Source organism: Strix aluco, chromosome 12 (genome assembly GCF_031877795.1).
Source record: "Strix aluco isolate bStrAlu1 chromosome 12, bStrAlu1.hap1, whole genome shotgun sequence".
NCBI lineage: Eukaryota > Metazoa > Chordata > Aves > Strigiformes > Strigidae > Strix > Strix aluco.
Window position 1 is genome coordinate 3,828,463 of NC_133942.1, and position 25,908 is coordinate 3,854,370.

A 25,908-nucleotide genomic window follows, 5' to 3' on the forward strand; every position below is an offset into this window, starting at 1 on the left:
GTCTTAGCCCTGTAAAATACAGCATGGCCTTGCAGGCTTCTACCTCTGCCAAGATTAACTTGGCCACCTCTGCAATAAATACAAGCTTAAGATTTGCAAGCGGTTGGGTTGTTTAAGGTTCCACGGTCCTGTCACCACCAAGCTCACCCGCAGCCTGCCAAGACCCAGCAGTGCAACGGCCCAGGGGTCTGCACAGTCCCCAGGGCCCAAAGTCACAGACCCCTTCAAACCACCCACCCAACACTTTAACGGACACAGACACATCAAGTAGGTGACATTTACTGAGAAAAGTTCAGTACCAGCCCAAGAAAGGGACTGACCTCTCAGTACGAAAATTAACATGACTGTAATCAGACCAGATTTTGTTATCTGCAACCTGCTACCTCGTTAGTACCTCATTCATGGCTCACAAACTCAGCAGGAAGGCCAGATATCCCCAAAAAATTACGATTCATTTGCAGTGGCAAAACCTTTGAGTGATGCTGTCCCCTTACTTCTCACCTGTGCTCCCCTCCATGCTAAAAGCGAGCTGTGCCCCAAAACAGCAGCCCCTCCGTGGGAGCGACATGAGGACAGGGTTCCCTGCGGTCCCAGTCACAGACAGGGCAGTTTCCCTGGGAGCACGCAGCAGCCTGCCCTGCGGTGGTCCTTCCGCCCCACGGGGAGCTGCTGGGGGGTCCCAGCTGGCCCCCAGACTAGCTTCTTCAGAAAAGCTCTGAGCTTTGGGTCCGCAGTGTGCTATTTGCAAAGAGCATGGAGAGAATGATCTGAATGTGTAGATGCTTCCAGTAGAGGTGGGCTGGCCAGGCTTTGTTCCACAGGCTGTTACAGTCCCTGAGGGAGCGTGCCCGAGGGAAGGTGCGACTGGAGGGCTGAGTGTTCACCTAGAGCCACCCCACAGCCAGGGACTGCCACGCGGGAAGAGCTGCGGCAAGCAGAGCCCTGGGGCAGTGCTGGGGCGGGAAGGTGGAGTGCCAGCACCTCCATCCTCCCTTGCAGCTGGTGACACCCTCCCCCAAATCCCACGGCCACGCAGGCAGCTCTGCCTGGTGTGTACATAGACACCCGGGTTCTTCTGCGTGTGGGGCCAGCCGGAGACGAGCCAGCTGTGTGAACCATCTCTAACCAAACAGCAACGTTTTGATTCAAACTATTCCCTATTGGTTCTCCATTTGTAGTTAATACCTGTTAATACTCTAATGGTGTATCCCTCAGTGCCACTCACCCTCATTATTGTTTGATTTTCTAGCTCTATTAGAAAGTGGTGCCTGCATAAGGTGACTGTGTAAACATGCAACAGCCATACATCAGCCTCCTGTGGCCTCACGCTTCACACCTCAGGCAGGCGGTGTAACGGGCGAGAGAGCCGGGCACTGCTGCATCTCAGGGGCTGTGGTCGCTGGGGTCACACTTCAGCATGACTTTGACCCCCTCACCCCTCTTGGTGGTCTCGAACGCCTCAAGAGCCTTTTCCAGGGGGAAGCGGTGCGTAACCAAGGGCTTGACATTGATCCGCTTGGATGCGAGCAGAGCAATTGCCACAGGCCACCTGCAAGGGAAACAGAGAGCGGGAGATGAGAGCAGTCACCAGTTTGGAGCCTCAAGGAAAGAGCACGGAGGAGCCTGGTTTCACTACAGTCATTTCCTTAGCCCAGGCAACCAAGGGGACTTTTGCCCACAAACAATCTTCTGGAGGGGGAACCTCAAGCACCAGGCATGGGAGATGCGACAACCCAACTGCTTTGGGCTGTCGAGCACCAAGGCAGGCACTGCTATACACATCAGTTAGTTGGCTGTGCTTCACCTGCAGAAGGCTGAGTAACAATCACAGGAAACAACTGTCCTTCTGAAGCAGCAAATGAAAAACAAAACTGCCGTGCGCCGTTCTACTCTCGCCCGGCCTCCCTGCTTGCAGACTGATCACTGGTGGAGTTCAAACTCACAGACTCGGTGCAGGGAGAAGAAAAAGCCTCAGCCAGCTTCCAGTCTCTTTGGCAGAGACTCACTCATTTTGATTGCCTTGCTGCTCCATCTGAATGGGCCAAATTAGACTGATGGGGATACAAAGGGATGCAGCAGCTAATCCAATTCCCAAACTGCCTACTTAAAGACATTTCTCCTTTTAAGAAGGAGCTTGACTACATCTCATAAATCCTTCCTGGAAAACAATCTCTACAGACTGAGCAAAGATTCTTGCTCCACTAGCAGGAAACTACAGCTCTGAGAAGAGCAGGAACCAGGCTGTAAAGGTGCAGTGCTGGGTCTCAAGCCTTGTCCAAGGAGTACAGACCACAGAGAGGACAGCTGAGCTTCTCCTGCCTTCAGGGTAAGGCCAGCTTTCAGCACACTCACAGACCTGCCTGTCCACGAGCCATGCAGGTCAGCTCTCTGTAGAGAGCACATACGCCCTCAGCCTGGCTCCAGATATATCTTCAGCTCCAGCAAAATGATGAAAACTAAACAAGGCTCTTGCTCATCCCAGCAGCCGCTGATCTCCAACAAAACTGACAATGTGATTTCCTTCCACGACGAGCAAGGAGAGCAGAGCTGGGCAGAGCTTGGCATAGGATGTAGCACTTGGGATTTTGACTCTTTGCTCAGAATTAAGATTCCCCATATCCTGTGCCTCAAAATGGACAATATAGCAGTTAGGAAGGCGGATGCCAGGAGGCAGTCAGCTTCTCACAAAGCAGTGTGCAGGGTCAGGGCCAGGCCATGCCGCTGCTTAAGAGATCTCCCAGCACAAAGGGTGGAAGCAGCTAAAAGCTGTGTGCTCCTCCCTGCCATGCCGTGAGTCAGCACACTTGTGGACAAGCCAGTCTTTCCCAAAACACCCCAGCACCTGGACTTTCCCTTCTACAGGGCATAAGAGTTGAAGGCACAAATGTTAATTATGATTTTTCTTTCCATTTTGGCCTGCTTGCTTGCAGCAGAGTAAGGGTTTATTGTATCTCTTCCTTTCTTTACACCAAATGCTGCATGAAATGGGACAGTGGGACAACCCAGCTGGGCTACTTTGTTGTTGTCAAGTTTGCACTGCAGGGCTCATCCAGGATCAAGGCATGAAACGCAGGACACATGGGTCAGACTGTCTGCACTGCAGCACTGGCATTTTGGAGTCACATAAGGTTTAACGAACTGTAAGGAAAACCAGACTTTTCCACGTCCTCTCTCCTTGTGGAAACCAAGAATTTCTTAAGGACAGACTCGGAGACACATCAGCCCACGCTGTACAAGACTCACGTGTTGCAGTAACGGAATATCCCCCGGATATCCACCTCCCGCACGGCGGCGTTCACGATGGGCACAGTGACCATATCGGGCCCCAGCCCCACCAGCACCAAGGTCCCACCAGAACGAGTGGCCTGGAGAACAAACACATAAATATGTTCTATTTTGCAAATTACGGTCACCAGAGCCTGTGCAGCAGTCTGTAAAAACCATAAAGCCATACTTTACACACCAGGGCATGGCGGAGAAGCCAGGGGAGAGGCAGACTGCTGTCAGGAGCCCGTAAGTGTGAAACACACAATAAACAAGGCTTAAAAAGCAATCTTTCAAAAATCTCTGAAGGATTTTAGTATCTAAATCTCATTCTGAAAAATGATCGGCGCTTATGAGTACAAAAAGTACTTTTGGATTTCAATGGGAGAGATTTAAAACTAAGAGCTTGACACTCCACTGGAATTTCTCTTTTTGCAGCTTGTCCCGTTTGTCTTCTGTCCTTTCATTGTGAAACTCTGCACTACCTTCTGTTAAGTAGTTCATGACAGCAAAACATCCCCCCCTTAACTGCTTTCTTCACCTGTTAGAATTAATTTTCTTAATTATTCTCCTTATTTGGTCATAACTTCACCTTAATGGAAGATGCTGTCCTACTTGTACCAGCTCCCTGACACTGCTGTGTAGCCACGCCTGGGTTTTGGAGTCTTCCTCTATTCTCTTGGTAAGTGGTAAAGCACCTGAGCATCAAATCAGACAATTATCCCCACACTGCCTGCAAAGATGTTAACTCTTTAATTGTCTCTCTTAGTTTGTCATCTGACAAGCACCTTCTCTCCCTCACACCAAGCCCACTGAAATGAAGCACTATGGGAGTGAAAGAGCTGCCACTCACTGCGGCGTCCCAGAAACAGAAAAGCCAATGCCATCACTGCTCTACCCTGGGGACGAGTGATACTCACATAGATGCCAGCCTGGATGCAGGCTTGCACTCCTGTACACTCCACAGTTATCTCAGGCATGCAGCCAAGCAGACTTTCCACTTTGGAGGCCACCTCCTGTGGGGTCTCATTCTTCACCTGAATGGTGAAATCTGCCCCCATCTCCTTGGCTTTTTGCAGGCGAGAGGCAGATAAATCTGGGGAAAGACAAAACGAGTCAAGAACTGGAGCATTATGTGAAGCAGAAGGGGAGAAAGAACCTGAGTCTGCAATCTGCTTCCTACCCCCACCTGACATCTCAACAGAGCCACCTTGTTTGGTGGCCAGCTGTCAACTTCCCAGGAGAGAAGACAACACTTGTTACATGGTAGGACAATGTGGGAAACTGCAGCCTGCTAGTACCTTCTCAAGAATGTACGTAGACCACCCAAACCAAAGGGCTTCCCATCCCTGATGCCAGTGGGCCACCATCAAGGAGTCCCGATGGAAGCACAGATGTCTGGGGTCTGAACACGTGTTCACAGGGCAGCGCACAACCAGGAGAGCAACAGGTCTCTGTTCCCTCCCTCATATTCACACAGCCTTCGGAGAGGAGGCAGGGAGGAGACTGGATCACTTTTCTGGGTAGGCAGAGAAGGATGAGTGATGAGGACAACTTAAAGACACAGGAGATGCCAAAGGCTTTCCAGCTGCAGAAGAGGGTGTGCTTCACAGAATCCCAGAATCATCTTGGTTGGAAAAGACCCTGAAGCTCCTCCAGTCCAACCATGAACCTCACCCTGACCGTTCCCAACTCCACCAGATCCCTCAGCGCTGGGTCAACCCGACTCTTCAACCCCTCCAGGGATGGGGACTCCCCCCCTGCCCTGGGCAGCCCATTCCAACGCCCAACAACCCCTTCTGCAAAGAAATCCTTCCTAAGAGCCAGTCTGACCCTGCCCTGGCACAGCTTGAGGCCATTCCCTCTTGGCCTGCCGCTGGTTCCTTGGCTCAAGAGACTCATCCCCCCTCTCTGCACCCTCCTTTCAGGGAGTTGGAGAGGGCCAGGAGGTCTCCCCTCAGCCTCCTCTTCTCCAGACTAAACCCCCCCAGTTCCCTCAGCCGCTCCCCATCAGACCTGTGCTCCAGACCCTGCACCAGCTCCGTTGCCCTTCTCTGGACACGCTCGAGTCATTCAATGGCCTTTTTGGAGTGAGGGGCCCAAAACTGAACCCACTCATTGAGGGGCGGCCTCACCAGTGCCGAGCACAGGGGTAAGATCCCTTCCCTGTCCCTGCTGGCCACGCTAGTGCTGATACAAGCCAGGATGCCATTGGCCTTCTTGGCCACCTGGGCACACTGCTGGCTCCTGTTCAGCCGGCTGTCAATCAACACCCCCAGGTCCCTCTCTGACTGGCAGCTCTCCAGCCACTCCTCCCCAAGCCTGTAGCGCTGCTGGGGTTGTTATGGCCAAAGTGCAGAACCTGGCATTTGGCCTTATTGAAACTCCTCCAGTTGGCCTCAGCCCATCGCTCCAGCCTGGCCAGGTCTCTCTGTAGATCTCTCAAAGAGGTTAAAAGCATAAACTCACAGATGAAATCCACACCATGCAAAGCAATGTCTGAGTGAAGGAACAGCTGCCACTGCTAGACTTGAGAGGTGTCTTCTAAGACCATCAGTCTGTAGATCTCTGTTTCTCTTTGGTACTGCAAGAACACCAAGTGTATGCCAAGACAAACTAGAAGGCCAAGCTTAACTCCAAAGGGCAGGCACATCGATGCTGCAGTCAGGAACCAGAGCAGGAACAGCCATGGCCCAGCACTGGTGCGCTGCTGTCCCAACGCTGCAGAGCAGAAGAACCTCAGTGCAGGCAAAGACAAAAGGCAGCAAGAGGGAAGGACAGACAGGACAGTGCTGAGCTACAGCACTGTTTGAACAGTTTGAACAGCACCGTTGTGCCTTACTAAAGCTGCCACTGTCTAAGCCTGCACTACCCAGTGTCTCTCTGGCAATGACTCTTTCACGAAACAGCTTCACCAACTCATGCAGGACCTTAATCCACTAGTGAAAATGGACTGTAAAAAACCATGTTATACACTCACTCAGCAAGTTAACTTAGGGATGGGCCTACAATGAGGCAAAAAAGCACCACTCACTTTTGCATTTTCCTTCCCTGGCTCTCAAGATTATTTCCTATTGCTCACACCCTCAAGGATACCTCTCAAAGGGCACTAGGCAGAGGCAAGGTTGCTCTGACCTTGCTCCCTGAAGGCCCAAAAATCACGTGGCTACGGACAGCACAGCACCAAGAAGCCTTTCTGACAGGAGATATCAGGCTCAGAGGATCGTTAAAGCGGCCAACTGACTTCTAATGGTACCAGATGAGAGCAGATCATGAGCTCTCTGAGGGCTTCCTCAATGAACCACCAGCAGATGCTTTCAGCTGAGTGAACTGCAGAATGCATTAGTTGTCAACACTAAGTGCGTCCCTGCTGTTACAGACCTCTCCCATCCTTTTACCCTCCTTGTAACAGCACTTGGAGGCTGCTGAGCATCTCTCAAGCAGTTTCTTCACAGATGAATAAGCAAGCAAGCCCATAAAAAAAAGGGAGTGGATCTGGTAATATGGTGGATACTCCATTAACAGAGCAACAAAGCTGGTGATCATAAATGTCTGTGAGGGCATGGCTGTACTCTGGTACTCTGTCCAGAGGGATCATGGAATCATAGAATGGTTTGGGTTGGAAGAGACCTTGGAAGACATCATTCAATTCCAACCCCCCTGCCATGGGCAGGGATGCCTTCCACTAGCCCAGGTTGCTCAAAGCCCCGTCCAACCTGGCCTTGAACCCTTCCACAGAGGGGGCAGCCACAGCTTCTCTGGGAAACCTGTGCCAGTGTCTCACCACCCTCACAGTCAAGAATTTCTTCCTTATATCTAACCTAGATCTACCCTCTTTCAGTTTAAATCCATTACCCCTCATCCCTCGTAGACTCCCTGATCAAGAGTTCCTCCCCTCTTTCCTGTAGCCCCTTTAAGTCCTGGGAGGCTGCTCTAAGGTTTCCCTGGAGCCTTCTCTTCTCCAGCTGAACCCCCCAACTCTCCCAGCCTGTCCCCATAAGGGAGGTGCTCCAGCCCCCTGATTGTCTTCATGGCCTCCTTTGGACCTCCTCAAGTAGGTCTGTCTCCTTCTTATGTTGGTGGCCCCAGAGCTGGACCCAGCACTGCCGGGGGGTCTCACAAGAGCAGAGTAGAGGGGGAGAATCCCCCCCCTCGTCCTGCTGGCCATGCTTCTCTTGATGCAGCCCAGGACACGGTTGGCTTTCTGGGCTGCAAGCACACACTGCTGACACATATTCAGTTTTCCATCTACTAATATCCCTGAGTCCTTCTCCTTGGGGCTGCTCTCAATCCACTCATCACCCAGCCTGGATTTGTGCTTGGGATTGCCCCAATCCATGTGCACTTGGCCTTGCTGAACTTCATGAGGTTTGCATGGGCCCACCTCTTGACAGCGCTGTAACTACCTTCTGAAGATCCATAAAATGTTTTGTACCGTGGTGTGAGCTGCCCTGGCAGGTAGCCACACTGTCTCTTCTCTTCCATGTCTCCTGGAAGGAAGCCACCCATCCCTCTCCAGGCACCACTGGTGACCAGGACATATCTGGAGATAAGGAGGTGGACAGCAGAGAAGAATGGCATTTCCCAGGCAGAAACAACCTCTTTGCCTTACACTGGTCTACAGGGGCCCGTGTGCTGGCACTGGAAAAGACATCTGGATCAAAGGTGGAAACTGAGCTGTAACCAAGGTTTCCTAGAGCCAAAACTGAGGGGTGAGCAATGTCTCCTGCCAGAGGTCCGAGGCTTGAAGACTCAGAAAATGATGCCTTTGCCAGGGGCATGCTCCTCTCCAGGACACACAGCACACCCATCCACCACAAAGAGGAAAATACCCCTCTCACCAGGGCACAGTCTTCAGAGAAGTCAGAGATGGGGGTGGGGGAAAATATCAAGGGAAAAGAGAAAGAGGATGAGGCAAGTGCTCCAACATGAGCTGTTCTGATTCAGTCCCAGCACTGGGAGGAAGCCAGGCCAGAGGAGCTACTCTGCCTGTCACACAGCAAATGTGACATTACCTACTGCCAGGGCAGGTGATGGACGTGCCCCCACCAGCAGCCGGAGGGCTCGGGATGCCGAGTGCGGGCACACCCACCAAGGTGAGCACCCAGGAGACCTGTGGTGGGAGTTTCAAGAAGGGATAAAAAAGGGTAATAAAATGCAGATGAAGGAGGAAAAGCCAAGGCTTAAAAGTAAGGGCAGCATCACCCTCAAGCCTCGATGTGGGCTCTTGTTCCTGTGGCATTAGTCATGTCTCTCCCTCCCCAGCTCTCAGCATTGGGCCTCAGGCTGCGTGTAGTCATGCTTGACCCTCTGCTAGCTGAGCTGCACTCAGAGACCTCCCATGCAGCAAGAGCGTGGGCATGGGCACTTCTGAGGCACCTGAAGTGCTAAGAAACACTCCTGCCTGGCATGGCTGATGTCTCCCAAATTTCAGTGTACAGCAAGGAGACCACAGGGGCTCAACAGTGCTCCCAGCAATGGACCAAACTCCCCATGAAGTTGGGGATTCAGCCATTTATAGTATCTGCCCAGTCACTAACACATTTCATACTGTCTCTTTGGCAGAAATGCACCCAGAGGCAGTGTCCTGGAGCAACAGGCCCTGCCATTCAGTGCATTTCAAAGCTGCCATAAAAATCACTCTCAGGCAGCAAAAAAACCTTTCCTATAGTTGGCCTCTGGCTCGCTGACCTGCTCGGGAAGGAAGCCCTCGTGTCAGAGGCATACAGGACACAGCAGCAATACGTCAGACTGGGTCAGGCTGTGATAACATCTTGGGACACCTGGCCTAAGTGAATCACTGCTAAGCACTTGCTGAAGCTGACAGACCTGCAGGTTATCAAACGAGAAGGTTACTGTATTGTTTAGAGCTCAAGACACTTGTGAGTCTTGAGAAGGACCAAGTCATTTGGATTTTAAACCTTACTGTGGCTGAACCCCACACAACCCTTGGAAAACAATTAAAGGGTTGCAGCTTGCCTCTAGTCAGAAACTTGTTTTCACTTCCCAGCCATTGGAGCTAATTAAAATTGTGGCTGCCAGACTAAGAGTAGCCCGTTCTCATACCTCTGCTCCCACGGAAGTTATCAAATTACACTTAAGCTTCTCGTGATGCTTTATGAGCCAACTTAACAGGCAAATATTCTTGAAGCTCTCACACTTTCTATATTGATCTTCTTTCACAAAGGAGTTGAACTCTGTCCAGTTATTCATCTTCCTTGACCTTGACTTCCAGGGTTTCTGGAGGCACTGGTACCCAGGACTTCAGATTTAGATAGCACAAGGGGAATGGTTTCACTTAAGCAGGAATTCCTAAGTGTACTTTTAGTGACAGACAGAGTAAGGCAGACAGCCATATGAATACCCAGGCTGTCACTTCACTTGCTGGGGAATAAGGCTGCCTTTTCACATGCCTCTAAGGAGAAAAGCAGCTTTTCAGAGCAACAGCAATGTTTGCAGCAAGGCAGAAGGACAGGAGAAGGTTGCCCATAAATATCAATCACACCCACTCAGCAGCGGAGTGGAGAAAGCCACAGCCATTAGGAAGAGTAGGTGAGGACCCACAAAACAAACCGATCTGCTGCACCCAACTGCAGTCCATTAACTACATCAACCCCCGCCCCCACAAGGGAGAGCACTAGTCTGCCAGGAACAAAGCAATTCAGGGAGAAGAGCAAAGGTTATGAGAAGCACTAATACCTTTCATCAGGCAAGCTGCTGTATCTGGGAGGAAAGGCAAGCTTTGGCACACACAGGCCTTTGGAAGGGCAGGGCTGAGCGTTAGTCTCTAGCTACAGAGCCAGCTGCTCGCTGCCCAGGAGTCCAGGGAAGGGACCCAACCCCTCGGCAGAGACATAACTTCCCAAAATTCATTGACTCCAGGTGTGCCAAAGACACTCAGTGCAGAAGCTGTAGCAGGTGAGCTCTCCCCAGGTCAGGAAAAAGCTCTTCTAGATGTTTCTATATTTGTGTGCAGCTTGTCAAAACAAACATAAACATTTAAAGCCTTAAGTGCTGTGCAGACAAAGCTCTTCACAGAAAAACACATCATAAAAACTCCAGGCAATGAATTCAAAGAAGCTGGTAGCAAAGTACAAGAGGGCCTTTGTGGGCAGACAGTTGCCTCATAGGTGTTGGCTCCTAAAGTCTATGCAAAAAGCAGTTCCTTGAGAAGGGCAGCAAAATCCCCAGCGGCAACGAGCCAAACTAAATCCATTCCTCAGCTCATGTCACGTACAACTACTCGACTAGGGACAGCACCTCCATGGGTGTCTCTGAGCATCTCAGCCAAACAGCTCTAAGGTGGGAGATGTCTACAAGTCAGGATCATTACCTAGGTCAAGATGTAAAGATAAGAAGGGGTTAATTCCATGTAGCCAAGTTTGCTGACCCTACAATCCAGGTACCAAGAACTCCCTATGGCCACCTGGAGCCCTGTGGCACATGCTACACAGACCTGCTTGCCAAAGGACCCCAGGAGCAGTCTACAGGCAAAGGCAACATCAGCTCCCAGTGTTACTGGGAAGAACGCACCCAGGCAGGACTGGGGATGGGGTGGCAGGTTGAACCAGCTGCCCCAGCCCCACCAACCCCTGCCAGCTCACCAAGCCCTTCCCCACCCAAGGACCTGGTCACCCACCAGTCCCTGCACCAGCTCAGCCCAGCAGCAAGGTTCCTCATACGTGATTCAAGAGACAGAGCTGCTTTTCCTGCTATAGCAACTGTCATCCTCAGATGACAACACTGCAAAATCTGAGGCCTGGACTGATCACGTCCACCAAGCACACGCCTCCAGGGTGGGGTCATCAGAACAAAAAATGACCTGGACTCGGGAGCAAGTGGATTTAGGGAGGAGAAGGCAAGAATCTGCCTTTGGTTTTGACATGAGCTACTACTAAAGGATGTTTCCGCCAAGGCAAGAGGGCGGGACCTGAATTTTGTCTCTCAGTCTGAAGATGGAAACACAGTAATCAGAGAGGTCAAAAATACACCTGGCCTGAAGTGTGGGAGGTGGAGTAACAGCCTTCTGAAGGGTCCAGGCTGGGGCCTTGGCCCAAAACCACTGCAGCAACCTGTGTTCGTTGTCTAGTTGTACCTGTAACTGCTCCTCCCAGCCATCACCACTCGGAAGGATCAAAGAGTAGAGCAGGAGCTGGAAACACCACTTCCAGGCCCTGTTCAAACCCCAGGTGGAAATTTCAACCAGTGAACATCCTGAGGTTACTCCAGCTCTCCATTCTATGTGTAGCAAGCTACACATAGAAAAGCCTGAACCTCTGAGGAGAGGTGGAGGGAGCTGGGCTGGGTTAGCATGGCAAAGAGAAGGGGGGATCGAATGACTGTCTGCAACAACCAGAAGAGCAGCTGCAAAGATGATGAAGACTCATTTCAGTCTTGCAGACAAGGTGAAATACTCATAAATGACAGTTTGTGAGTGGACCCCAGAAAAAGCCTCTTCATTAAGAAATGGTGCAATCCTGGAGAAGGTACCCAGAAAGGTGGGATCCCCATCCTCACAGGCTTTCCAGATGCAGCTAGACAAAAACAAGGCTGCAGGCAGCAGCTGAACTAGAAATGTCCAGGACAGTTATGTAAGGAAGGCCCATTTCCGAAAATGCAGGGACCCTGAAAAGGCCATTTCAGTCATTGTGGATAACTGGTGGAAAATGAACCCCCCAGCAGAACAGCAGAAAGAAGGACAGCAAAGGAGGATTGGAGAGGCACAATGTGGCTGCACCCAGAAAGGACTGTGCAACCACTGTGTCCAGGCCACCACCTAGCACTACAAGAGGAAGGAAAAAAACCTGTCCAGAGCAAACCTCCAAGAATAGCTCCAAACAGGGTGTAAAACAGGCCGTGTTGCCTGGTCTGCATGCCTAGGTGAAGACGAGAAGCAGATATCAAGCTCTGTAAGCACTACAGGGAAGATGAAACCTGATCCTCAAGGCTTGATCTATGAGCCAAAGGCAAAACACAAAGCTGAGGTCAGAAGAGCTCAAAACGCACAAAAAAAAAAAAAAAAAAAACAGTGATCAGAGGCACCAGGAGCAAGTGGAGCTTCTGCATCTCGGCGCTTTGTCATACAGATGCATTGCCCCTTCCCAAAAGACCTGTTCAAAGTCTGAAAAAGGTCTCTAGGCTTGATCCAAGGACCACTCATTAGCCTCTGGTTTATTCTCTTCCAAGCTACTCCACCTGCACAACTCGGCTGTGCTAGGAAGCAGAAGTCACTACCCTGGTCTGCTAACCTAGCAGAGAAGCACCAGTTGCAACCTGCATCTTCTTATAGATCCCAATAAATGGGATCAAAGTCTTGTCCTGGGGAATGAGGTGTTTATTAGGATTCCCTCCAGACAGGTGCACACTACTACTCCATTCATGAACAGACTTTCCATTGTGCTTGGGCTGCCTTCCCCAACAGGTACCTTGAAGGAATAATCTGGAACTAGTCAAAGTGTTGTATCGTGGAAAATAGGCACACTCTTAAGGATTAAAAGGACTCACCTGTAATTACCACAGCCGCTGCACCCATCATCTTAGCAACAAGCACGTTAACAAGGCCAATTGGTCCTGGGTACAAAGGGGAGAAAGAGAATATATACAGCTGCAGACAGCACCAGTCACAGGCTCTGAGCACGCCCAGAGCTCAGCTTTAGCTCCTAAAGGAGGCTCCGACTGCATTTCCGGGGGGCAGTTCTGGGATCACGGCATAACCACAATCCCAGGGTAGTGAGACCAGCTGCTGAGAGAGCAGCTACTGCTACATGAGGGGCTCTGCAAGGAGAACACCCCCCCTCCCTCTGCTCCCTCAAGCAGACAGGCTCAGCATGCCCAGACACCGCACTTGGCATTTGGGCTGCTCCAAATGCAGCACAGGGCAAGGCCAGCCTCAATCTCCCCCTCGGCATCCCTGTAACTCTGCCACGGCCTAGAAGCACAGCTTGCACCCTGCCCAGCCCCCTCCATGCGACAGCAGGCAGAGAACCCAAGAACTGAGTATGTTTACTGTACCAGAGCCGGACACAAAGACTTTGCTTCCCAGAGTGACTCCCGCTCTTTTGCAGGCATGGATTCCCACGGAAAGGGGCTCGATAAGGGCTCCTTCCTCAAAGGTGACATTATCTGGAAGCCTGCAAGAACCAGACACAAGCAACAGTCACCGAAGAGGTTTATAAGGGTGATGAGGAAATCCACGACACTCGAAGACCAAACATGGGTCTAAATCACAGTGGCAAAATATACTCTCACCCTCGGTCTGAGAAATGCAGGGCTGGAACCCGTTTCAAGAGGTTATACTGCCTCTTTCCCTCCTCTGAAGCAGCATCAAGGGCACCTAAACCATCTACCAGTGAGGTTTGCCCAAGCACCAAACATAGGGACCCACAAAACTCCCCACATCATCTCTCCAGTACTTGCTGAGTCAACCTGAAAACTCACTTTGCCACTCCTTCCCTTTGGAATGAACCCCACAGCCGTGTATGCGTCACCATGAAAGCTGCCCTGTGGCTGAGACCCACCCCTGAGCTCCCAGACCCCTCATCTAGGTTGAATCATTCAGCTCCACGCTTTTAGAAAACATCTTGCTGCCAATGGTGGCGTCACATAAAGCAAAAGCAGCCAGATCCAGGCCTCCCCATCACGCGCTGGATGTCCTCCCCTGATGCACCAAGTGTTTCAACCAGTGGACTGGTCCCAGCACGCACCCTCCTAGTAGTCAGGGAAAATGTGTTCCGTGGGTATCAAACAGCTTTTGGACAGAAACAGCACTGTAATGCAGCTAGTGTAAGTGATGGAAAAAAGCAGAGGGGGGTGAAACCCTTCTGAACTACTGACAGAAATAAATCTCAGCCCCACAATGCAGCCCTCCAGAAAACCACCAGCGTGGGCTCTCACACAGAGGGTGCTGGGAGCTGTGTCTGCGAGGACTGTCTTTCTGACAGCCCTAGGAAGCGCATGGGCACATCTCAGCCAAGGCAACACGAAGCCAAAGTAATGGAAATGACACTTGTGGGAAGACAGCGGTAAGATATCTGTATGTCCCTTAACTCCAGGAGGCATTAAAAGGCTGACTCCAGGAGTTCAGTTGTCTCAGAGTTTGGCATCACATCTGCTCCTACTGGGTCTGGGCACTGTCCCCGTCAATGGGGAGGGCAGCTCTGCAGCACGATCCACCTCCATCAAATTACACAGAGCCTGTTTGCCAGCAGAAGGACAGACAATATCTGCCCAAACATCCGAGAGCCCACGAAGCTCAGCCATCATCTTTTTTTAGCAAATCTGTGCTGGCAGAGCAACTTCATGCCAGGGAATCTGCTCTGCATCAGATGGCCACAGCATTGCTGATCTGAAACTGGGAGCAGGCTTTGCATTTCAAAGCTCTAAAAAAAATAAAACAAACCAAAAACTTAGCCAAAGTAATATTTACTCAAATTGGAGAAAAAAGCGAAACCCTGGAAGAAGACAGCTACAAACCAGTGACTTCCTCCCATGCAAAAACTTGTGGTGTTGTCAGAAAATGTTATTTTAACACACAGCAAATCAGTGACAGTGGGTCTGGACAGTGAGAAATGAGTCCCATCCAGACCAGCATTTCATCCTGACAGCAGCTGCTTGGGATCTGTTTTGAAAGAAGCTTCCTGCCTGAGGACTCTCATGAGAAGAGCATTTAAGTGCCTCCTTCCGACTGATGTGATCCTGAACACCTCCTCTGCAGACACCAAAGGTCAAGCCCAAGGACGTTCCTGCTCATGGAAGTACCAGCTCCATACAGACTGAGAAAGAACAAGCTCCACAGGTAGACCAATCTCAGGGGGCCCCTACCTTAGACTATTTTTAACTCTTTGTATAAATACACATATGTGGGTATAACTTGCAGAGGTTTATTTGGGTTTCTAGCGTATTTGCCACAGTACTTAAGCACAGACTTGCTTTTAAATGTGTCAGTCCTGCCACAATTAAGAACTCACTCAAGTTGGCTAACTGGATATGAAAACAGATGTGTAATGCTGGCAGCTTAGTGGGGCCAGAGTCACACAGAAAAGCAGCTTAGCAGAGACACTGCTTTCTGTTCCTGTTCTAGGAAGTAGGATGATTTTGTTTCAAATGACAGAGCAAGGTGTCAGCAGCCAATGTGGTGTTTCCTGAAAAGCAGCAATAAAGCTAGCTCAGCTCCAAGAATCAAAGACATTCAGGCACTGTCCTAAGAAGGCAAGGATATAAAAAGACAGCAGAAAAGAAACCAAGAGCAGGGAGCAAACGGGAAAAGGAAAATATTAAAAGAGTAAAACAGTGGTGACAGCCCAGGAAACATGCAAGAAATGTTTATTTATGTCTGGCACCAGAGGTGCTAAACTACACCTGCCTGACAAACCCTCTGCAAAGTGGCTGCCATCCAAGCCTCATGCATGTCATTTATGGATCAAAAAGCAATAAAATCTGTTGTGTTCAAGTAAAGAGTGCTCATTGCAATACTCAAAAGGACCAAGAGGCAACTGCTTCAGCTAATCCCCCCCCAGGGAGTATGTATTTGTCTGCAAAGGAAGCACCGACTAACTTGTAGCAGTAGCTGGCACTGTGCTTGTAGTAGCGGCACAAGTTCCCGTTATCGGGAGGTGTCGCACAGAAGAAGATGGTTGGAGACAGGTTATAGCGGCCAGTTTTACAGAACTCATCCATTTCTCTTGGGACGCCAGGCTCGATGGCCACTCGATCACCTGCCAGGGTGAAAGCAGACTGGGTTACTTGGGAAGAAGGTGGGCACACAGGTATGAGTAGCACCAAACAACCACGGAAGACAGCATGAAACCCTGGCACAAGAGAAGCATGAGGGACATCTGCTAACTGAGAAAGATCACGCTGCACACACCAGGCAAGCTCTTAACACTTCCTCTGCAGCAGCCTCATCACCAAGAGCTTCACAGTTACTTGAAAAGAGCTGGTGCTTCAGAGGCACAGACACAGAGCAGATGGAAGCTCAGTCACATACAAACCTCTCTCCAGCTGCCTTGCACTCAACCTTAGCAGATGAAAAGGCAGCCCTCACCCCAGGCAATCACACAGTGACCAGACTTTTTTCTGTAGTATCTGTAGTAATAGGAAGAGGAAATAATTAGGACAAAGCAGGTGAGCTCTGCTGGCCACCAAGCTGCAAGCTGGAAAGGGCTGTTCCTTGGGAAGGAAGCTTATGGTGCAGAAGCACACTCAGGAGTCAGGCAGGACTTATCAGGGAACACAGACATTTTGATGCTGTGATGGAGTAGCTTAGACTGCTGGAAGAACACATGCTGCAAGACAAAGAGTAATTATTTAATCGCAATAATGAGGTAGGAGGGACTGAAGAAAATAACTGCAATACAACTTGCAAGTACGCAAGGGACACAGGACGGCCCATTTTATTTGGCAGATGAAGCCAATCAAAGCCGAAGCTCTCCACCAACAGGCTTTCAATCAGACACGGTGACAAGCAGGAGGATGGATTGTAATAAATAACCATCTAGCCCACTGCACAGCCTCTGATATGGCCAACGAGGGATGTCTGGGGGTGAGAGGAGCAGGACAAGGAGGACAAGCACATAGTGAATGTTCTCCCAGCCTCCCATTACATTCAGCTGTGGGGCCTCCCGAGCTGCATGTGGTTTCTTTGTATTCAGTAATCCTCAACAATTTCTCCTTACCTTCCACCATGTAAACTTTTAGCACCCACATTATCCTTTGCGAAGGAGGCCTGCAGGTCTGCTACAACTTAGGTGAGTGCTGCACTTGGCTGCTGCTGTCCCTTGCTCTTGTATCGGAGGAATCAGAGAACAGACAACCTTTATGTGCCCTCCCCCTGCCCTCCACGAGCCTTCAGACCTGTGTCACATGTCCTGGAGTTGTCTCTCCAGCTCCTAGCTCAAGTTCCTAAGTTAGTTATTCGTCATAGCGATGTCGCTCCACATCTCATCATCTCCTTGTCCTCTGAAACTTATTCTTTTGTCTCCCTTTGGAATGGAGGAGACCAGAACTGCATGCAGAGCTCCAGATGTGCACTGATGGCCTCTGACTGAGTCTCTGTCCCTTTCGTAACACTATTTTTCACCATTACTGAGCCAACATTCCCATGCACTGTGTCAGAGCCAAAGGTCTCACTCTTCAGCAGTGATGGTCAGCCCATCATATTAGATATGAAGCTGGTTTTGTTTCTTCTGTCGTGGACATCACTTTATGTTTATCTGCATTGAATCTCACCTGCATCTTATTGCCCAGGCACCCTTAAGGTCTCTGTGTAACTCTTGCTAGCTCTCCCATGTCCTCTCCACTCTGCCTAAGTTGCTATCATCAGCAAACTTTGCAAAATTCACCACTTGGCGCATTTTCTAGGACATTCATGAGCACAGCAAACTGTAGAGGTCACACCATGGGGCCTGGTACAGCTGCTCCAATGACCTCTCTCCACTGCAGGAGGCCATTTACTCCTTCAAGAATACACATAGTGAAGAAACATTAACAGCAGGTTGCTGGCAAGAGCAACATACGTGGTTTCTGAAGCTTTATCTAGCGTCTTCAAAAGGCACCTTGTACAAGCATACACTGCTCTGCATTAAAATATCCCAGGACAAAGCATACTTAACAAATACCATAAACTGCAGTGGCCAAGCTGGGTGATTAACAGCAGCACAGTGACCCTCTGAAGAAGGAGGAGGTCACACTGTGCAATTCACAGCTCAGAACATCAGATACATTTACCTAACAAAAACCCAGCCTGTTATCAACACACTCTCAGGAACTGCCTAGCAGGAGAACAAATAAAAAGAGAGTTTTGATTCCAATTACCTGGTTTCAGATGAGTCACCCCTGATCCCACTTTGACGACAGTCCCAGAAGCTTCATGCCCCAACACCATGGGGTCCTTCACGACAAAATCCCCGATTCGACCATGCTGCCAGTAGTGGACGTCAGACCCGCAGATCCCAACAGAATGCATCCGCAGGAGGACCTCTGCCAGAAAAGGACGAAAGGTTCCTTGTAGAAAAATGTATCTTCTCGGGCACTGGGAGAGCAACACGAGTCACCCCACAACAAAGGCCAAGCCAGCATTGAAACATCCCAATTTTCTAGTGTTAAATAAATGTACTAGAACTGCACATGCGTGCATTAGGATGGATGGCATATTCGTGAGACATCTGCTGAAACACAAAACTATACAAGGATTTATAAATCAGGAAAGCTTAAAATATGATAAGACCCCTGTCAACAAAAGCTAATACAGTCTAAAAGGGGCGTGACTATTACTGGAGCAAGAATAAAAGAGCAAGTCCATTTAATTTTTCCTTCTCCCTCAGCTACAGTTTCAGCCCTGGAGAGTTTGTGAATCAAATTTCTATCAGCCCATATGCCTAGCCCATTAATCCTTAGACCTGCAATAAGATCACCTGACATGTCCCAAGAGCTGTTTAATGTGAAATACATGAACTGATGAAACAGGAAGCAAAAAAAGTCAGATAAAGGAGCGTATCTGTAACTGCTCCAGCTCTTCAAGTGGAAATGCAGCATTCTCTGTTTCAGCCACAAATTCTTTTCTGGGTTGTTTTATACTTTTTCAGAAATATTTTATCTCTTTACAATATCAAGGAGCTACAAAAGAGAATGAGAAAAGAAAGATTAGTAAAGAAAGCAGACAGAAGCAGTCATCTCTAGACCTACCATTGGGACCCGGTTCCGGGACTGGACGGTTTTCCTATGGACAAAAAGAAAAAAAAAGGCATTCAGCTGCTTGTGCATAGCCATGGGAATACCTTGTGGAAAGTCAGCCTAGGATAGCTCAGGTAAATCTGTAAGCAGATCAGGTTTTTGGTTCTGGCTGCTCACTAAGACATTGCTGAGCAATGAGGAGGGATATAAATGTGCGGTCCACACTTCCTCCCTAAGCTCACCTCATTTTGCCTCCACAATGTGGGCATCCGTTACGAGTGAGCACACAGCCAGCTTGTAAATGCACTCTCCAAATTATTTTGCAGTAATTTCCCCTTCCCTGCCCAGACAAGAGCCACATATTAAACTTTCCTGCCCTGGAATGGCCTCAAGTTTCAGCTGAATCCTTCATCCCACTCACTGGCTGACAAAAAAAATTCACCTTCTGTAACCAGGAAGATTCTGAATCACCTATTTCTATAAAGCATTAACATTGTAGTGTTTATATTATTATTATAAAAAATAGGAAATATTTTTACTACATAATATTAACTCAAGGTATAAATAAATTGTAAATTACTGTAAATCACATTTAAAGTCACATCCCTTTGTAACTGGCACGACACCTCTTTATGGGATGAATGATAAAACCAGAATTATAAAAGCAGTCACTTGGCCCCAAGTCACCCTTCCACCCAAAAGTTCTGCAGGCCTTTTGCCTTCACTGAACTCCCTCAGCTCCCTCAAAAGACAAAGGAACAATTTTGTTGGGTTTTACAACATCAAGACAGCACAGTACCCACCTAGCACCCACCTCTAGGATCATGTCTCTAAGAAAAGCCCCATGAAAGTAGTTAGTGCTAACAAAGAACTCTTCATAATCCATCTGTTGTTCAAATTTGCATACATCTTAGACCCTGTTACCCACAGCCCAAAACTGGGTGTAAGACCTTTCACCAGACCTCCTATTCACACAGTTCCTTTTCAAAAATTTGGTGCATATACGTTAGCAAGCTCACGGTTGGTTATTTCTCCTTGCAAGAGCATCTTCAGTTAGCAAGAAAATTGATCTCTGGATCTGAGAGATGAGCAGCTGTTTTATAGCAGTCCTCCACACAATGAGCTTCACCAGTTAAAAGCTTCTGTGTAACAACAAGCATGAGATTTTTCTGCCCCCCTGCTGCAGAGAAAGAGGGGTATCCCTTCCTGCTTTTGGGGAGCACGGCTGTGTGTTTTATCTAATTAAACACATCCTCAATCCCAGCATATTCTTCAACTCATACTTTGTACTTCACCAATCTAAACATCACAAAAAGAGAAATTCTGGATACAAATTCTCAAAGCGTTGGTCTGTTAAAATACTTGCTGAATAATCAGTGCCGTAAGTGGGCAGGACAGCCCAAATTCTGTTGACTGGAGTGCAAATCAAAGTACAACTCAAACTGTACTCAAAAAGTACTGGACTTTTCAATGTTCAGAACTGTATCTGCATTTTTTCTATGTGGGGTGTTTGTTTCGTCCCACTAAGGACACAGCCCAGAGCATTACTTTTAAAAGAAGTTGATCTAGATGTAACCTCTTATATAGAAGATGTCCAGTAAACATGCAATCTGGTAACATGTCAGGGGTACAGACCACCTCAGCTATCCCAAAGGGACTGAACAGAACAGTCCATGGTGAGAAATAAAGCAAGCCAACTTCTAGCTGAAAATGTTTATGTGGCATTCCTCAGTCCAGAAAAAAAACTTCTTTTTTTTCAGTAACAGTTGTGCCAAAAAACAGGTATCTCGGTGGAAAGTGAATCCTCCAGCCTGATTTGTAGAAAACAGGGAGTGACCAAACTGTAAGACCCCAAACTATTTCAGGACGCACGTTCTGCTCGCTCTTCATAGTTCACTGAGAGGTTCAGAGACAGCAAGTGGTGTAATTGAGAATGTGAAGTAAATGCAGCAAATGCTTTCTGTGAAAGGAGAGATATAAAGAGAGGATATTGTACATGCATAAAAAGCAATAAATCCTCAATGGGCAGCAAATGGGAGCCTGTGGCAACCCCCTCAGAGTCAACAAAAATTAAGCCAACACATTTTTGCATAACACAGGTCAGCTATTGAAGTCATGGTGACTCCCCGTAGGAAACATGTCCACACGAGTCAAGAAGAGTGTGGGAATTATGAGGGAAGATGATCTCACCTCACTTTAGGTATCAGTAACGCAGATACCAAGCTCAGAATTCACTGCCTAGACTCCTCACGTGATCAGCGGGGCAGTGCAATGAGTGCCATTCACATCGTGGCAAAGAAACTTTGGAGAAGCCCAGGAGGATGGCACCCCAAAGGGCTACCAGAAAGGCCAGGGGAGCACGGACAACCACCTCCCATGACTCCAGCAGTAGGAATACGCCAAGAAAAACTCACACACCTGCGTGTAACCCAGTTCAGAGACCAGCAACACAGATGGGATGAAGCCAGTATCCACCCTCACAAGTCTCATGCACCCTTCCAAATGACAGAGTTTTGGAAATGTGTTCTTGAAGTAGAGGGACCATCTCAATTCTCACTCACAGTGGTGATGCCTTTTATTTCTAGTAAGTCAGGCTGCACGTGCTTCTACTGAAACTGCAGTCAGACCAAAGGTGGCTGGGAGTCACACAGGAATTACCCACACGAACACCGCTTAGCCTTTGGCACCTGTCACTTGAGCTGTGCAGGAATGGTAAAAAATCAACTGCCTCCCTGATAATCATCCCCCAAATGAGCTGCTGCAGGTATCTACAGTCTGCGTGTTTGTGAGAGCCAGAACTGTTTGTACAGAAAACTGCCTGTCAATGTTTGTCCATGTAAATTATCCATCCCCTATCTGGCACTTGCCAAACTGGCAAGCGTGAATCTCCAGCAATGACTCAGCACCAGAACATCAAGCATTCGGAGTCAGAGATGCAGAATCAGTCTGAAAATAAAGGCCCCCCCCTCCAGCACCAGCACAGGCGCCGCCCGGGCGGCTGCTCCCTTGGCGCCCTCCTTCCCGCTTCTCACTTGGGCTCCCAGGAGCCCCACGAAGCAGCACCTCACCCCCCATTTCTGCCCCCCGGGAAGGCCTTGCTCACGGGACTGCCTACCGAACGGCACCGCTCCTGTCCGCCGCTCCCGTCCCCTCCTGCCCCCGACGAGGGGCTCAGGCAGCCCTTAGCCATGGGGCAGCCCCGGGCTTTGGGGCTCTCCACGCCCCGCTTGCCCCACGGCTCAGCCCCCCCCGAGCACGGGGGCTGCCGCTGCCCTTCCCCGCTCCCAGCCCGGGGCCAGTTCAGCTCACTGCCCCGGCACCGATCGGGGGGACGGCGTGGGGACGGGACGCCCCGCGGTGCCGGGGACTCGGCCCCAGCGGGCTCCCGGCGGGGCGGCCCGACCTGGCTCCCCCCCTCCCCGGCCCGGGCCGCGCTGCGGGGCCGTCCCCGCCGCCATCCGGCCCGGCCGCCGCCCCCCAGCGCCGCCGAGCGCGGCCCCGCTCCCGGCCCCCTCCGCCCGGCCCCCCGCCGAGCCGAGCCGCGGCGGCCCCGGGGCGGCCCCGCTCCCCCCGGCCCGTACCAGGCGCAGGTCCCCGGCTCGGTGCACCACCACGGCCAGGTTCTGCCCCGGCGCCGCCATGGCTCGGCGCGGCTGGGCTCGGCGCGGCGCCCGGGTCCAAGGGCCAGCGGCGGGGCCTCCCGCGGTGGGGCCGCCCCTCTACCCTCGGCCGCCCTCCGCGCCGGGCCCGGCGCCGCCCCCGCGGCACGGAGCGGGCGGGCCCAGACCCCGGCCGCGGCCGCCGACCCCCGGCCCCGCTCCCAGCGCCAGGCCGCAGGCCCCGGCCCGGCTGGGCCTACGCCGCGGGGCACCCAGGGCCCGCCAGGCCGCAGCGTCAGGCCCCCACAGCCCCGGCCCCGGTGTTTCAGAGCGCAACTGGGTGCCACTGGGCGCTGTCCCCTCTCACAGCATGGCCACCCGTGCTGCTGCCTCGGTGCGAAATGGCGTGCGAAACCATCGCTGGTGTGAAGCCGGCGGCAACACGGCGCCGTGCACTTGGACTAAAGTTCAAGAAAATGCAGGCCCGTGGGCTTGCCTGGACCCAACTGGGCACGGCATTGTCGGAACGCAGGTATCTCAGCTGTGAGATTGGCGTGTTGGGGAAAAAAAAAAAAGGATTTCAGGGATTCTGGGTTTCAGGGATAAGAGGTTTTCCACCAAAAAGAGTTGGCAAAGATCTCGAGAAAATTGGTCCCCTAAGACCAGTCTGAATCACAGAATCTCACAGAATCATCTCGGTTGGAAAGGACCCTGAAGCTCCTCCAGTCCAACCATGAACCTCACCCTGACCGTTCCCAACTCCACCAGATCCCTCAGCGCTGGGTCAACCCGACTCTTCAACCCCTCCAGGGATGGGGACTCCCCCCCCGCCCTGGGCAGCCCATTCCAACGCCCAACAACCCCTTCTGCAAAGAAATCCTTCCTAAGAGCCAGTCTGACCCTGCCCTGGTGCAGCTTGAGGCCATTCCCTCTTGTCCTGGTGCTGGTTCCTTGGCTCAAGAGACTCCTCCCCCCTCTCTGCACCCTCCTTTCAGGGAGTTGTAGAGGGCCATGAGGTCTCCCCTCAGCCTCCTCTTCTCCACACTAAACCCCCCAGTTCCCTCAGCCGCTCCCCATCAGACCTGTGCTCCAGACCCTGCACCAGCTCCGTTGCCCTTCTCTGGACACGCTCGAGCCATTCAATGGCCTTTTTGGAGTGAGGGGCCCAAAACTGAACCCACTCATCGAGGGGCGGCCTCACCAGTGCCGAGCACTGGGGTAAGATCCCTTCCCTGTCCCTGCTGGCCACACTATGGCTGATACAAGCCAGGATGCCATTGGCCTTCTTGGCCACCTGGGCACACTGCTGGCTCCTGTTCAGCTGGCTGGCAATCAAGCCCCCCAGTCCCTCTCTGACTGGCAGCTCTCCAGCCACTCCTGAAATCTGAAAGCTTTCTGAGCCTGACTTCCTTGGAAAAAGAGAAAATGTACAGGATATGTCATGCAAAGTTGCCAGAACCAGCTAAAAATAGCCTGACTTCTAATATTACTGCTTCCTGCTGCTTGCATGAATGGGAGTATCTATGAATTTCCTTTCCTTCTTGCAAAAACGTCTCACCTTCCAGGCAGACGAGGGCTGACGCATTTCTTTTCTCCCTATCAGGGTCATTCCCCATAATGCTTATCTGAGTCCGAGTCGGTATCGAATTAGTGGCCGTGAGCCACCCCTGTGGTTACTCTGAGGGCAGGGGAAGTGTGTGCGAGGGAAGCTGTGATGAAACACCTTACTCAGTGTTTACACAGCAGCACAATTCCTGCTGCATCCACTGCCTCGGTGGATGAAGCAAGAATATTTACATTTCTGCAAATTACTGAAAGACGGGGAATGGCTGTCTCTTCCCGGACATGCTTGTTTTCTCGAGGCACCCATTTGTGCCTCTCCTTTTTAGGACGTATTTGCAGTCAGTCTCCAAACTTGACTTGCCACGCAAATTGTCAGTGGTGTTCTGTCTGCATTCCAGTGTGGAAGGCGCTGTGAAATCCCACATCTCTACCAGCAAGATGCAGGCTGGCCCTCTGGCTCCTTAAACCTGAAAAAAAGCTGGAGGCACGTACTGAGGGCTCTGCTGAACCTGGGGCTCTCGCTGTAATACCAGGCCTTTTGCTCCCCAAGCGCATTGCAAGTGTTGAGGGCTCCACGGGGAGCCGTCACAGGAGTCGTCTTCAGCTCCTGCATCACTAAATCTCAGTCTCTTCCCCAATATTGCTGATTTTCAGATAAAACCCTGAATAAATGGAGTTGCCTAGAATTAAGCATGTCCGGGGATGCCCGGGATGCTGGTGGATTCCCATGCAGCCTTGTCCCTCCTTTTCTCAAGGGAAATTTCTCACAGGGTCAATGTTTGCCTTGGATAATTTCACTCCATTTGAAACTACATCCGTTTCTTGGGGCACAGGTGCAGACTGCTGTTGCAAAAGCAGTGCTGGTTCCTTGCATGCTGCAGCGCACACTGAGATTTCCTCTGTGTGCATCAAACTGACCAGCCCAATGGCAGCAGGTGTGTCGGGCAAGCCAAAAAAATGTGTGTTTCAATTGCCACAGGCTTTATCTTGCTGCGAAACTGGCTTCTGTGCTGCTTTGATCTGCTTTTGCACACCAGAAGAACCCAGCCTCTGGCTGCTGCTGTGCCCAGAGTGTCACTGCCTCGACAGGGTGGGGTGGCAGATTTTAAGTGCTTTGGTTCTGTCATCTTTTCTTCCAGGAGGAACCGATGGTGCCAGCTCTTCTCAAGGCACAATGACGCCCTCAGCCAACACGGCCCTGTGGCCAGACAGCCTCTGCTCCTGCCCTGCAGCGAGATGGGGAGGAAGGTGGTTTTTTGCCAGCGTTTGGGCAGGCAAGTGGCTTTTTGTTGGGGCAGGAAAACTGGTTCCTTCAGCTCTTCTGCTCCTCCCTGCCATGACTCTCAGCACTGTGTCTTTGGTTTCCTCCCTTTCTCTTTCCCACTTTCCTTCCGGATCAGATCCACTTCACATTTTCCGTCTGTGTTTTCTCTGCCAGTATTTGCTGCCTGGCAGCTAGCTCCAGCGCGCAGACTGGGTCTGCTCTTGCTTCAAGATCACAAGGACTTCGCCAGCTGCTACAAGTCCTCTGAGATCCTCATTTAAAAGGAGTTTTGAATCTCTTGCCATGGTCCGTTTCTCTTTGTTTGCCTTCAGCACTGCCTGGCAAGCTCTTTTGTCTGCCAACCAAAGAAAACTCTAAAGAAAACATACTTAGGACTTAGTTGCACATTCATTTCTTTTTCACTTACGCTTATGGGCATCCACCTTTTACTGACCACAGAGGTCATTCACATCCCTTCAAGCACTCAAAAGCAGTGCTATAAAGATCGTGTCATTACCATAAGTTGACCTTGCAAAACAATCCTTATTG

General features: G+C 50.6%; 1 protein-coding gene across 4 annotated transcripts; it reads right to left on the reverse strand.

Moving 5' to 3' along the window:
* Positions 1 to 263: 263 nt before the first annotated feature.
* Positions 264 to 22,638, reverse strand: SORD (sorbitol dehydrogenase). 4 transcript variants are annotated; one of them, XM_074837589.1, is made up of 9 exons: positions 22,515 to 22,638; positions 18,946 to 18,979; positions 18,076 to 18,240; positions 15,818 to 15,977; positions 13,276 to 13,394; positions 12,769 to 12,834; positions 4,185 to 4,360; positions 3,244 to 3,365; positions 264 to 1,549 (listed from the first exon to the last, which is right to left on the reverse strand). In XM_074837589.1, the coding sequence occupies exons 1-9, from the start codon at positions 22,572 to 22,574 to the stop codon at positions 1,384 to 1,386; spliced, it is 1,068 nt and encodes a 355-aa protein (XP_074693690.1). In that variant the 5' UTR covers positions 22,575 to 22,638; the 3' UTR covers positions 264 to 1,383. The 4 variants fall into 4 exon arrangements, with proteins under 4 accessions (XP_074693690.1, XP_074693689.1, XP_074693692.1 ...); XM_074837588.1 differs by lacking the exon at positions 22,515 to 22,638 and adding an exon at positions 22,049 to 22,149; XM_074837591.1 differs by lacking the exon at positions 22,515 to 22,638 and adding an exon at positions 20,806 to 20,838.
* Between the last annotated feature and the right edge of the window lie 3,270 nt (positions 22,639 to 25,908).